General features: G+C 35.4%; 1 protein-coding gene across 7 annotated transcripts in view; it reads right to left on the minus strand.

Annotated features, from left to right (window-relative positions):
* SSBP2 (single stranded DNA binding protein 2) overlaps window positions 1–13571 on the minus strand; it is a 314003-nt gene that overhangs the window by 84463 nt on the left and 215969 nt on the right. For all 7 annotated transcript variants that reach the window (XM_049649739.1, XM_049649742.1, XM_049649741.1 and 4 more), the window contains one exon: window positions 10994–11083. In XM_049649739.1, coding sequence (XP_049505696.1) covers window positions 10994–11083 — 90 coding nt within the window. The remainder of the gene's footprint in view (window positions 1–10993; window positions 11084–13571) is intronic.

Consider the following 13571-nt stretch of genomic DNA (forward strand, 5'->3'; position numbering starts at 1 on the left):
AGAAAGAAAGAAAGAAAGAAAGAAAGAAAGAAAGAAAGAAAGAAAGAGGAGGGGCGCCTGGGTGGCGCAGTCGGTTAAGCGTCCGACTTCAGCCAGGTCACGATCTCGCGGTCCGTGAGTTCGAGCCCCGCGTCAGTCTCTGGGCTGATGGCTCGGAGCCTGGAGCCTGTTTCCGATTCTGTGTCTCCCTCTCTCTCTGCCCCTCCCCAGTTCATGCTCTGTCTCTCTCTGTCCCAAAAATAAAATAAAAAACGTTGAAAAAAAAAATTAAAAAAAAAAAGAAAGAGGAAAGATATTAGCTAGTTCGTTCTTATTCTTCTGATAATATGGTAGGGACATTTCCACTGATCAAGCAGTAGTCTTTTCAAATTCTCAAGTAGCAATAACAGTGTTTGTTAAACAAACTGACCTATAACCTTGGTCTTCTAATACAAGTGGCGAATTATATATATATATTTGCTTTCTTTAAAAATGAAATGATACTCTCATATTCACTTGGTTACTTACTTATAAACATAAAATCTCTATTCTCAATTCATGTCTAAACTATTTAAAATAGTCTTTCTACACAACAGGTTTTTACAGAAATTGTTAATGCATCAGAAAGTCTGTTTTGAAACTAGAGCTTACTAATGTGACTAATGCTAAAATCTATAGAAGTAAGCACTATGAGAAAATTCAAACTACACAAAGTTTTTTCTCCATCTCCAATTTAAAATATACATTTTTATGTACAACCCTTATATAGATATATGTACACAAAACTGATAAGACAAATTCAACTGGAAAATATATTTACTGATGCCAAAGTATCTACAATTATAGAATATTAAAATGACAGATAACAGGTAGCATTCACATTTGCAAGCACTGCAAACAATTAATTCTATTTTACTTTCTCTGAAAAGCATCCTACTGCTCCGATTAGTCTATTCCCTGGCATTCTATCTTCAACTCAAGATTACACCAGCTTGCTGGGGGTAATGGATGATACCTCGCAATAGCCTATATGCTCTTCTCACAGGCACCAGCAGAGCTGTTTTCTTTGTTCCTCGGCAGGGATGAACAGTTTATAATAGCCAACACTTCACTCCCAGCAGCATTTCTTTGGCCTCCCGACTTCTCGCTCTAACTACAGCATCATCTCTTCCTTTCCCTTTAGAGCAAAACTCAATGTTGGGCACACTTGCTGTCTCCCCTTTCTGTCTTCCCACTTTATCCTGAATCTACTTTTATCAGGCTTTCATGCTCATCACTACACTGAAACTGGCCTTATCAAGGCCACAAATTATCTCCTTGTTAAAATTCAATGGTCAATTGTCAGTCTTCAACTAATTTAAACTATCAGTAGCATTTGGACAGCTGAATATTCCTCCCCTTGAAACATTTTCTCCATGTGGCTTCCAGGATACCACATTACCTGGTTTTCTCATCTCTTGGACTTCTCCTTCTCATTTTTCTTCACTGCTCCCTCCTCATCTCCCTGGCTTCTTGACATTAGAGTGCACTAGTTCCATTGTAGACCTTCTGGTCTCCATCTATACTATCTTGGTGTTCTCTTCCAGGCTCAGAGCTCTAAATATTATCCACATGCTAATAACTCCTAAATGACTCTAGCCCAAGCCTGAACCATAAAACTGCAGACTGATATTCTGTTCCCTACTCAACATCTCCTGAATCTCCTAATAGCCATCTTAGTCTTAACAAGTTCAAAATTAAGTTTCAGTATTCTCCCTCATACCTCCTCTTGAAATTTGATTTACATCAGTAAATGTCAACTCCATTCTTCCATATGAGTAGGTCAAAAGCCTTGTAGTCACCCTTGTAGTCTTTTTCTCTCACAACACATATCCAAACCATCACCAGTATCTGTTGGCTCAAGCTTGAAAATATATCTGGAATCCAACCACTTCTCACCACTCTTACTACCTTAGTCCAGAACATAGCAATCTCCCTGTAGTCTCCCCATTTCCCCCCTTCCCTCCTATAGACTAATCTCAACAGAGCAGCCAGAATAAGACTGTTAAAACCCTCCACTCAGAGTAAAGCCCAAAATTCCTATAATGACCTTTTATGTCTGACCACCTTATCCAAAACTTTGGCAATAATGCCCATTTTCCTTTTAGGTTTCATTTTTCTCCCTCATTATCACAATCTAATATATCATATTTAAAAAAAAATAATTATTTTGTTACCGTTTCCTTTAATAGACTTTAAGTTCTATGCGGACAGGGATTTCTATTTATCTTTTCTTTTCTTTCTTTCTTTCTTTTTTTTTTTTTTTTTTTAATTCATAAGGGCACAGGTGGCCCAAGGCCAGGGCTCTGCAGCTGGCCCTGGTACAGCACTCAGCCTCACAAGCCCCAGTCCTGTCTCTAGGAGCCCACCTCTCACTGAGCTGTGTACCTGCAGCCTCAGTCCCTCATCCTTCACCCCTGCCACCAACTTCCTTGAGTTGTAGTAAATGTTTGCTGCTATATGTCATCAGCCATCTTTGCCAGTAGTTCTCAAATTTTAGTTTGTAAGACTCATCTGTTCAAAACAAACAGCAACAAAACCACAAAAGATTTCCAGCTCCACTTCTCCCCATCCCCAAGGATTCTGACAAACTGGAAGCTGGGGAGGCTCCAGGACTCTCTTGTGAGTACTACAAAGAACACACTTGGAAGAACATTGTTCTTAGTCTTTACCTTTTAGGTTTCTTACAAGCTATCTAGTGGTGACCATTTTCAGATGGAACAGGAGTGGGCAATTTTGGCTTATCCACTAAATGTGGCCCACCACTTGTTTTTGTAGATAAAGTTTCCCTGAACAGTTTCGCTACACAGTGTCCATGGCTGCTTTTTACCTTACAAGGACACTACAACAACAGAGCTAAGTAGTTGTGACTTCGAAGCCTCCAAAGGCTAAAATATTTACTATCTGGCTTTTTACAGAAAAAATCTTTCAACTCCTCATATAGCGATACATTATTTCAGAACACCACCTAGTGAGAAGCTACCTTTTAAAAAGGCTGAAGGCATCCTAATGTATAGTTAAGACAAATCTATCCCACCCATAGAGGGGATTTATAATATATTTAATAACCTATTCTTATCTTTAATTCCCCAAAGAACGGTGACCATTTTGTTTCTGTAACCAACATTAAATAAAAAACTAAAATTGTTATAAGCTGCCTTTGTATATTTGCAATTTGCTATATATCCTCACCCGCCCCGCCCCCCGCCCCCGCAACACACACCAAAGTAGCTATAATAAAAACTGAAGCACTCCAGGAAGGATTTTCAATAATGAGATCTTTTCAAAAGAAAAATCGTCATCTCAAATTAGCTGAAAAACAGATAAGCTATCACAGATGTAACTTTAAAATATGATATTTTATTGCTTCACACAAAATATCCTGACACCTTTAGCCAGCAGGAGGAGCATTAAAGCGAAAGGAAAACCAACACTGGTCTAGGATAGCCAAGTTAACTTTTTCCTAAATATTCATTTTGGTAAATAAACCCAAACAGTAGGGTTTCTAACAGGAAACAGTTTCATTCCTAACTAGAAACCCATGGATTAACTCTGAAGCCCTGATACACTCTTCTTTGCTCTCTGTTCATCTAGTTACTGCTATAGGATCCTTAGTTGTTTCAAACTGTGATTTAAAAAAAAAGTTTACTGGGTTACTCAAGCTGAGCAGTTTTAATTTGTTCTAATAGTTGAGGCCAGAACAAGTTGCCATTACCTGGTCTATTACCACAACTGCAGGAAAGCATTATCAAAGCCAGCAGCTATTAGACACCTTTATTTTTTTGGGCTCCTTTTATCTTTGTATTCGAGAAAGACTTGTTTTAGTTTTGATGTTTAGAATCTCTGTTCTTTAAAGATTCAAAATTGTGTTTTAAAAATAAAATTAAACTTAATTTTTATGTCTTGACTTTTGGTAAGTAAGCAACCTTCCCACTTCCACGCTCCAAATCCCAGTGTATTTAGTTATGAAAAATACTATTTTTAATATTTGGATTTTTAAACTATATATACTGGAAATGTTAGGTGTTGCAGTTCAGTAAGTCAAGTCTACCTGAGATTTTCAGTACCCTACTGATTCAAACTAAGAAAAGATATACTAATTTTTTGGCTCATTATCTAAGATTAGAGATGCTATCTGTAACTCGTAGGGAGAGGGAAGGGGAGTTTCTCCTGGTTTAGATTATTACCTAAAACTAACTCTGAAACGGCCATGGTCAGGAAGGGTAAGAGGAAAGGAAAATCACTGGGAGTAAAGACAATATGAAGGTTAATGATAAAAGGGAATTGAGAAAGCATGTAGACTATTTAACTTTCTGTATAAATAACAGGGTAAAAAGGGTGCTACTGGTTAGAATAGTTGTATAGAAGTTTGGAACAGCACAGCAGATGAGTGTACTTAGTGTGAAAAAAAGTGTTTTTTAATGTTTATTTATTTTTGAGAGAGAGAGAGCGCAAGTGCAGGAGGGGCAGAGAGAGAGGGAGACACAAAATCCAAAGCAGGCTCCAGTCTCTGAGCTGTCAGCGCAGAGCCCGACAAGGGGCTTGAACTCACGAGTTGTGAGATCATGACCTGAGCTGAAGTCAGGCGCTCAACCGACTGAGCCACCCAGGTGCCCCAAGAGGTATCTTCAAAATACACGACTTATCTCCAGAAATAAATTAAATATCCACCTCAAGAAACATATAACAAGGGCTTGTAAATGTGTTTTTCTTTTCGTTTCTTTTCTTTTTCTTTTCTTTTCTTTTCAGTTTCAAGACCATGAGATTGTTAAATTAAATAATTATTTTTTTTCTGAGTTTTTTATTCATTTTGAAGCTTTTTCTTTTAAAATATCAAGAATATTGTATTACCCTGAGCTTTGTTTTTGTCTTCATTGCTTTATGAATGTCATTTATATTCAGCTTTTTCAGGTCAATAGCAACACCATGGAGAAAAGGGAAGATTTCTTTCTATTTTTCATTCTTCTCATTGCGTTATTATTATGTCAAAGCATTAGGTCAGCTTGCTACAGTGCAGTCTTGCTAAAAATAGAACCTTTGGAAAATATACCCGGAACCAGAAGAGACATCTGCAAACCACCACTAGATGGCAAAGCAGCTTTCCCATTGCTAACATTATGCAGGCAAACAAAATATGACTTACAAACCTGCTGCAACATGTTTTCTACCATATCAGAGTTGCGATCAATTCAGATTTTAAAATATGGACGACCACCTCAGTCTGCAAATAAATTGCTTGGTATCCTTTATCTTCAACAAATATTTATAATCTTATTGATGTCACAGTCTTAAATTTATAACCCAACATCAATATATTATTCGTTTTCAACTGTTTCAGTTAAGAAAACTAAAGATCTAGTGAGTACAGTACTGCAAATTTATCAAGATAAAAATCAAAACAAAACATCACACATGGTAAAAATGAACCAAAGGCTACAGAGTTCAAAATTTACAAGCATATCCCACATTAACTGCATACTTAAAGATATCTACATTAGCACTTATTAAAAGATTATGTTTTTATATAAAAGATAAAGATATGTTTAGTTATAGTGACAAAAAAACAAGATATAGTTTCCTACTTAAAAGTTTTCTTGTGGTAAAGACCAGAAAGGAGGGAAAAATAAAGAATTTTCACCACCCCCCCCCTCAAATTTTCTTGGTTGAAATATAAAATGCCCCTGTCTTCAATGTGGTACACAAGTTATAATAAATTCACAAGAAAGGCTTTCTTGTTACTCAAATCTATAAAATTACAGAACTTCATAAGGTGACAAAGAGTCCAATTCTTTAAACACAAAAGAACAAGAACTTTGTTTTATGCATTTTACTAAACCATTTTGATTGTTATATTTAAGCAAGAAGGAAATCTAATTGGTTCAAGGAACAATCCTACCTATTCAATAAATTGCAGGAATCAAACTTTGCCTGTCTTTTCATAAGAATGCTATGAAAATGAATGAATAGCAGATTGATGCTGTCAATACGTAATTAACATTTCTTAGCATACAATGAAAACTTTGAGTAAGATTCTAGTACAGGGATAGGAGACTCAAAGTAGAGACTCATTCTGAGTGCCTACTATGTGTACCCATACCATGCCACAATAACACATTTTCTTCCACTAAAACTGCTAAATTCTAGTTAGATCAATGGCCGCTTCTATGGTCTTCCCTCTGACCCAGTAGCAAGACTTGCCAATTTAAGAAAGTTGCTGCAGGGGTGCCTAGGTGGCTCAGTTGGTTAAGCATCTGACTTTGGCTCAGATCATGAGCTCACAGTTTTTGGGTTTGAGCCCTGAATCAGGCTTTGTGCTGACAGCTCAGAGCCTGGAGCCTGATTTGGATTCTGTGTCTTCCTCTCTGCCCGTCCCCTGCTTGTGCTCTGTCTTCCTCTCTCTCAAAAATAAATAAACATGAAAAAAAAATTTTAATAATTAAAAAAAAAATAAAGCTGCTCTAAAGTCACTCACCGGTTCCATGGCAGGTCACTTTGAAAATTTATAGGGGTCTGTATACCAATTACTCCTTAGAGAAAAAACTCTAAATAAATATGTATCTTACTTTAAATGGCTTTATTTTACTAAATTGATACTTCCTTTTGCATGACCTATTATTCCAATTAGATTTTACTTAACTGACCTCCAACAAAATAACAGAAGCTCTCCCATTTCAATAAAAATATCAAAGTTGAAGTATGAACCATGTTAATATCTGTCACAAATAAACACTAATCTAAATTTTACGATATCATCACATAGAGAACAACTCAAAACTACTGATGCAGGTGCTTTATGTGCTAATGACAACCTCTTCTTTCCTTAGTTTCATTTTTTTATTACATTTAATAGGCTCAATCCTTTCCTAACCTAGTCCCATTCCAGGTGACCCCAAATAAGTTTTGCATTTCCTCACTAAGAATGAGGATTCAAAACTATTCTTCTCTTACTCTGGATAATTCTTGGAGTTGAATGTCTCTTCGGAATTGAATTAGAAACTGGTATTTGGGCTTGAATTGTGGTTGTCTGCTGTTATTTCTACTCACATAAGGTAGTACTTTTCATTAACAACAAGCATTATGGCCAGGATCACATTGAAGTACTGACCAATCACTGTAGGAAACCAAGGCTGATATTTAGGAAACATTTGAGTAGACTAACTCCATCATTATATGTACCAAAAGATGATAACATCCCATTTCTTTTTTAAAAGTTTGATGGTTTGAGTTATTCATTATTTCAAAGAGGTATTCCTAGGGAGACTGGACATTAACCCCATTGAATGGGGTAAAAGAGTATCTGGGATTAGGTAGAATGGTCTCCCTGGATAAAGGGGAATGACATATACCAAACTCAAACGTATCTAGCTTTTTCTACCTTCTGTCTTTCCTAACTCAGATAAAGACATTGAAACTTTCCAGAGGAACCTCAGAACGATCCTTGAATCTTCCAACCCTTTTTCCTCTAACCCTAATTTTGTTAATCAACTAAAGCCTATCAAACATAACTATGAATTGCTTCTTCCTTTCCAATCTTATTGCCACTACTCTTTGATGGGTCACAAGATCTCTTCCCTGGGCTACCGTACTAGTCAACCAAGTGATACCTTTGCATCCATTCTTTTTAATGAATTCTGTTGCCTTTGTTTACCTTTTAAGTGTTAGTGTTCTGGGATTTCAGTTGCATACTCTCTTACTCTCTCATTCTATAGTTTCTTGCTGGATAATTAATCTACCTCTGTGGACTCAAGTGCCCTTAATATGACTATCTCTAGCCTGGATCACTGCCTTAGGCTTCAAATCTGTATGTTCACTGGTCTAAAAGATATCTCTATCTGGAGGTCCCACAGGAACTTCATCTGTCCCACCTCAAGCCTACTCCTTGTTTTGTGGGCTCTATGTCAGAAAATAAAATCCCCATCTGCCCAGGTTAGAGAAGGAAACCAGGGTATTATTTTTGAATTCTTTTACTCATACCCTTTGCATTTATTTGTCTCTTAAATCTGTTCATCTCTCTTCACACCTATTGCCACTCTCTTAGTCCAGGCCATCATTAAATCCCACCTGGATCACTGTACTAGCCTCCTAAGTAGTCTTCCTACCTTCAGACCTGGCTTCAGAAATCCTGGCCACACTGGAGTGATTTTTCTAAAAGTACAAATATTAACATGCCTCTCTCCTGCTTCAAATCCTCCAATAGTTTATTACTGTCCTTAAAATCAAGTTCAAATTCCTACGTGACCTACAAGCTCCTCTAGGTTCCTCTGGAGCCTCATTACCAGCTACTCTCCCTTTAGCCAATTAAGCTCCATTGTGTTGTTTTTTAATATTTAGTTTCTCTATTTTCCCCTCTGGGCCTTTGGAAACTCTTCTCCCTCTTCCTGGGATATTCCTTCCCTATCTCCTTGTCTCTTTGCCTAACTCATCCTTAGATGCCACTTTGGATTTCATTTACTAATTTGAGAATACTTCCCTGACAATGACCCTCCCAAGATTGGGTTTGATGGCCTCCTAATTTGCTCTAAGAGTACACTCCACTCATTTATTACAGCCATTTTTTTCTATACTCTAAGTGCCTTGTCTCCCTCTCCTTAACCACAATATATGCTTTTTTGAAGGCCTTTATACTTTTGCTTATATTGTTTCCACTTTCTGGAAAATCATTCCTCTGTTTTTTACCCCTGGAAAATGTTTTCTAAACCACTCCCAGGTTCAATTCAGGCAGACTTAACAGCTCTTCTTCTAGGTTATCACAGAACCTTACACTTGAGTCTGTTACAGCACATACCTTGCTATATTACAGTTATTTATTTTTAATAATGCCTCTGGCTAGACAATGAACTTTGGGAAGGTACATATTACCATACTCATTTTTAGATGCTTACCACAGTGCCTGGCATGTAGTAGTTCTTAAGTATGTATCACACTGGAATAATTAAAACAAAGTTAACTCTGTTTCAACTCCTCTTACCAAGAATCAGGCACAAGACAGGTAAGAGAAGGATGGTTCATTTAACAAAACGTGAAAATTAAAATGTATGGGTTTATACATGTTTGTTTTACCCTAGAAGTATTTGGCTTCCTTCCCAACCCACCCCTCTTTTTAAAAGTGCCATTTACTTGTACCCCAATGTTTATAGCAGCACTCTCAACAATAGCTAAATTATGGAAAGAGCCTAAATGTCCATCAACTGATGAATGGATAAAGAAATTGTGGTTTATATACACAATGGAATACTACGTGGCAATGAGAAAGAATGAAATATGGCCTTTTGTAGCAACGTGGATGGAACTGGAGAGTGTGACGTTAAGTGAAATAAGCCATACAGAGAAAGACAGATACCATATGGTTTCACTCTTACGTGGATCCTGAGAAACTTAACAGAAACCCATGGGGGAGGGGAAGGAAAAAAAAAAAAAGAGGTTAGAGTGGGAGAGAGCCAAAGCATAAGAGACTGTTAAAAACTGAGAACAAACTGAGGGTTGATGGGGGGTGGGAGGGCACCTTTTGGGATGAGCACTGGGTGCTGTATGGAAACCAATTTGACAATAAACTTCATATATTGAAAAATAAAATAAAATAAAAGTGCCATTTAGAGAGCTTCTATTAACTCTTATATGTAAATAAACCCTTCTGATTTATTCACTAACTCTAATTCCTCCTTGGCAAAAGAAAGAGAGCATGAGGAAAAAAAATTAAATGAGCTAAAAATATTTTATGAATAATGATCAGTTATGAACTTTAAAAGGTAAATTCTGTGGCAGAAGTCCACAAAGCCTTGATTTGAATCTTGACCCTGTCACTTTCTGACTTCGTGCAAGCCACTTATCTACCAAGCCTTGGTTTTTCCATCTGTGCAATAGGAACAGTAATAATACATACTTCATACCTAAGGTTACGGCGAGAATTAAGAGTTTATATATGTAAAACATTTAGAACAAAGCATAACGTATAGTATGTGGTTAATAAGTGTTAGCTAGTATTATCATCTTAAATGGAGATTGTTTAATTACTAATCAAGAGTTATAATATGCTCCTAGATTATAAGAAATGTAATGATGGTATGGATTAAGTAGCAAATGACTATCAAGGACTGTGAAAATATAAAAACACTAAAGTGACAGATTAGTTTGTAAGTACCTAATGTAATTCATTAACAATATAGCACATTACACTAATTCCCATAATGCCTTCCAATTCTGGTTCTTAACTCCTAAGTTCTTGTTAATTTTCTCAAAGGATGTTATAAAATTAACTATGTAGTAAAAAAAATAATAAACTTCAGAATCTATACTTTTTTGTGTTAGAAAACTGTTAGAATTAAATTGAAATAAAATAAAATTTAAACATGGATGTATTATAATTCTAAAATCATTATCATCATTGCTAAAATAAGTGGTCTTGTTGAAATTCTAAAATACTAGCATTTGTATTTTAAAAATCTGATTTTAAAATGTCACATAATAATATTAATAACAATTCTAGCTTAAAAGCCAAAAAGATGATTATCAAAATATCTCGATATAGCCTGTAATTTGATAAATGAAAAGGTTATGATTTAGCCATATTTTGAAATTACAGCCAAATCTTGATTATCTTTGGTCTGTGGAGATCTGGATGGCTGGAGTAGTTGAAATCTATATATGATTACAGAACTTTATCTTCAGCCTCTTTTCCCATCACATCTTTACCACAGTTAACTTAAGGGGCCAGTTTGCATTTCCACTCTTTCTTTCTTACTTGAACAAGGAAATGTCAAAATAAATAAATGAATAAAAATTTGGCAACAAATAAAAACACAGGAAGGAAGGGCTAATCTATACACTAAATAACCGGTCTCTGAATAATCAAGAGTTGGCTGCACACATTACGTTTACCTTAAGAATCAAAATAGCCTCATTCTCCTTCATATCTTTCAATAAAAACAAACAGGAGTTCCTGTGCCTTAACATTCCTCGTCAGAGTTTCTCTGAGTACCTGAAAGAACCCTGGTGGTACAGGACCTACTGGCATGCCATCTCCTGGGGGAATGTTTCCTAGCACTGGGCTGGGAGCTGCTGCAGCACTCTGCAAAGAATAAAGGAGAAACAAACCTATATCATTACAACGAAGGCACAAAACCAGACTAACGATAACAGATTGTAGGAAGGGAAGCTTTCATTCCCAGGAATAAATATTAGTAATTTCCCCCACTCCAGAGGTAAACAAAGATACAACAGTTAGTTTATATATGACTAAGTTATTTGGCTTAAACAAGTGTTTTAAAACTTTCTGAAATACAGGATTTGAAGAAGATGGTATCTTTCAATGATATATAGAAGGCAAATAATAATATGACAAAAAGATAAAAGTTTAAGTAAATGCTTTATTTAAGGCACAGGCATCTGAAATGACAACATTAATAACAAATATGGAAATATGTTGGTAGTAAGTATGAAAATGGTGGTTACAGAAGTTGGAAAAAAGAACTCTTTTTTAAGATTACGCTTTGCTTTGTCACAGACAAATACAATTAATTTCCTGCTTATAGGTGGTAACATATTATTCAATTTCTGATATGCTATAACTGGCAGCCAAAATAGAATTGTTAGCAAAAACAAAGTGGTGAGGATGAAAAAGTAATTAGGAGACTGAATAAAAGAAAAGAATTCGATTTAGAGAGATTAGTCTCATATAAACAGATTATGAAAAAAAAAACGATTGAAAAACTCAGTCTACTTCACTTACAAATTATTTCATGGCACACTAGAGCTTCATGAAATAGGAGAATGAAAAATTTTGAGTTAGACTCTTTGTAATTAAATATAGGTTTTAGATTTAATTCTTACACAGAACAGTAATACATACCACTATTCTATAATCATGGGTTTTCATTCCTCTACCTGGTTAGACATATTATAAATCCTAAGAACAGTCAAGAGATCAGAAATGTGCTGAAGAAAGATCAGTATGAATCCAACAGTTCTGCTATGAAAGAACTCAAAACAAATAATGGATCTAGTATATCTGTCCCACTGTCCTTGCCTCTACATCAGGGTAGTCATTCATGCATTAATATTCCATTAGAAGATGCAATATCAATATATTTATAGCCTACATTTCCTGGTATATAAATTTGTAAAAATACTAACACGTGTTTATTCTATAATACTAGTAGTTATTAATAATGAAGGCCAATGATTTGAGTGTTTCCTGAGAAAATGTAGATTTAAATGTGGTTATCTAAAATGTTGCTTACCTATGAATGCCAAAATTCTAAGCTTCTGATAAAGCAGATAAGTATAAAAGGAGAAATAATATATCTTAGATATTAAGATGAAACATTTATCTGTTATTCTATTTTAAGCAAAAGCATGCAATTTCATTAATGTACATTAAATACCCACTATTTGACAGATAGTGTTCTATTTTGCTGTATGTATCAACATTCATATTTTTTAAAAATGAAAGGCAAATCTTTTTTTTTTCATTTAACTAAACTGGTGTAAAATTTTAATATACAATGTTACAGTGACAGTTTAAATATATATAATTACTTGGGGCGCCTGGGTGGCTCAGTCGGTTGAGCGTCCGACTTCGGCTCAGGTCACGATCTCACGGTTCGTGAGTTTGAGCCCTGCGTCGGGCTCTGGGCTGATGGCTCAGAGCCTGGAGCCTGCTTCCAATTCTGCGTCTCCCTCTCTCTCTGCCCCTCCCCCATTCATGCTCTGTCTCTCTCTGTCTCAAAAATAAATAAACATTAAAAAAATTAAAAATAAAATAAAATAAAATAAATATATATGATTACAGCTTGATCTAGGAAGAAAGATTTGATCTAGATCCTTTGACAGTGAATTACTGTCATGGGCAAATTGCTGTCAGTACTAAGAGCTAGAGATAAGATGTCACTATTGTTCTAATTAATTGCAGAAGAGAAATATTTTTGAGACAAGTTTGTAAACTACTCTCACCTATATTTTTATAGAAAAAATATACTACGTTATATAGAAAAAATACTACTGTAGTTGTGTATTACAACTTTGAGCAGGTTTACAAAAAATAAAATAGAATTCAATGGGTTACTGCAACGTCTTAGTGTAATTCAAAGATGCTATTTTCCCCTCAGTTCTAATTGCTTAGAAAGTACATAAAAGAAGCTTTTGCCTCCCCTAAGGAAAAGAAAAAGTTTGTCTGCATCTAAATTAAAATTCAACAAGTAAAAATACTGGGTCATCGTTGGCTCCTTTATTTGTTTTCTTTTTGGGGACTATATTGGTTAAGGGCATATAATATGCTAGGTTTTTTTTCCTTCTATGTTCTGCATTATATGTGCTCTCTTTTGTTTTTTTTTTTTTTCAGCTATTATTTAAAAGTGAAACAAAATACATGATTCAGATGAAGATTTAAGCAAATTAAATCTTTAAAATGCCTTTTGAGTTTTCATTTTATGACTTCAAAATTATAGAATAAATTCAGTCAAAATATAAATTGCCAAGAAGTCTTTTAAGTTCTGCAACACAGCAGTTAACGCTATAGGGAAAAAAAATCCTTGCTATTTGGAAGTTAACATTCTAGT

This window comes from Panthera uncia, assembly GCF_023721935.1.
Source record: "Panthera uncia isolate 11264 chromosome A1 unlocalized genomic scaffold, Puncia_PCG_1.0 HiC_scaffold_17, whole genome shotgun sequence".
Classification (NCBI taxonomy): Eukaryota; Metazoa; Chordata; class Mammalia; order Carnivora; family Felidae; genus Panthera; species Panthera uncia.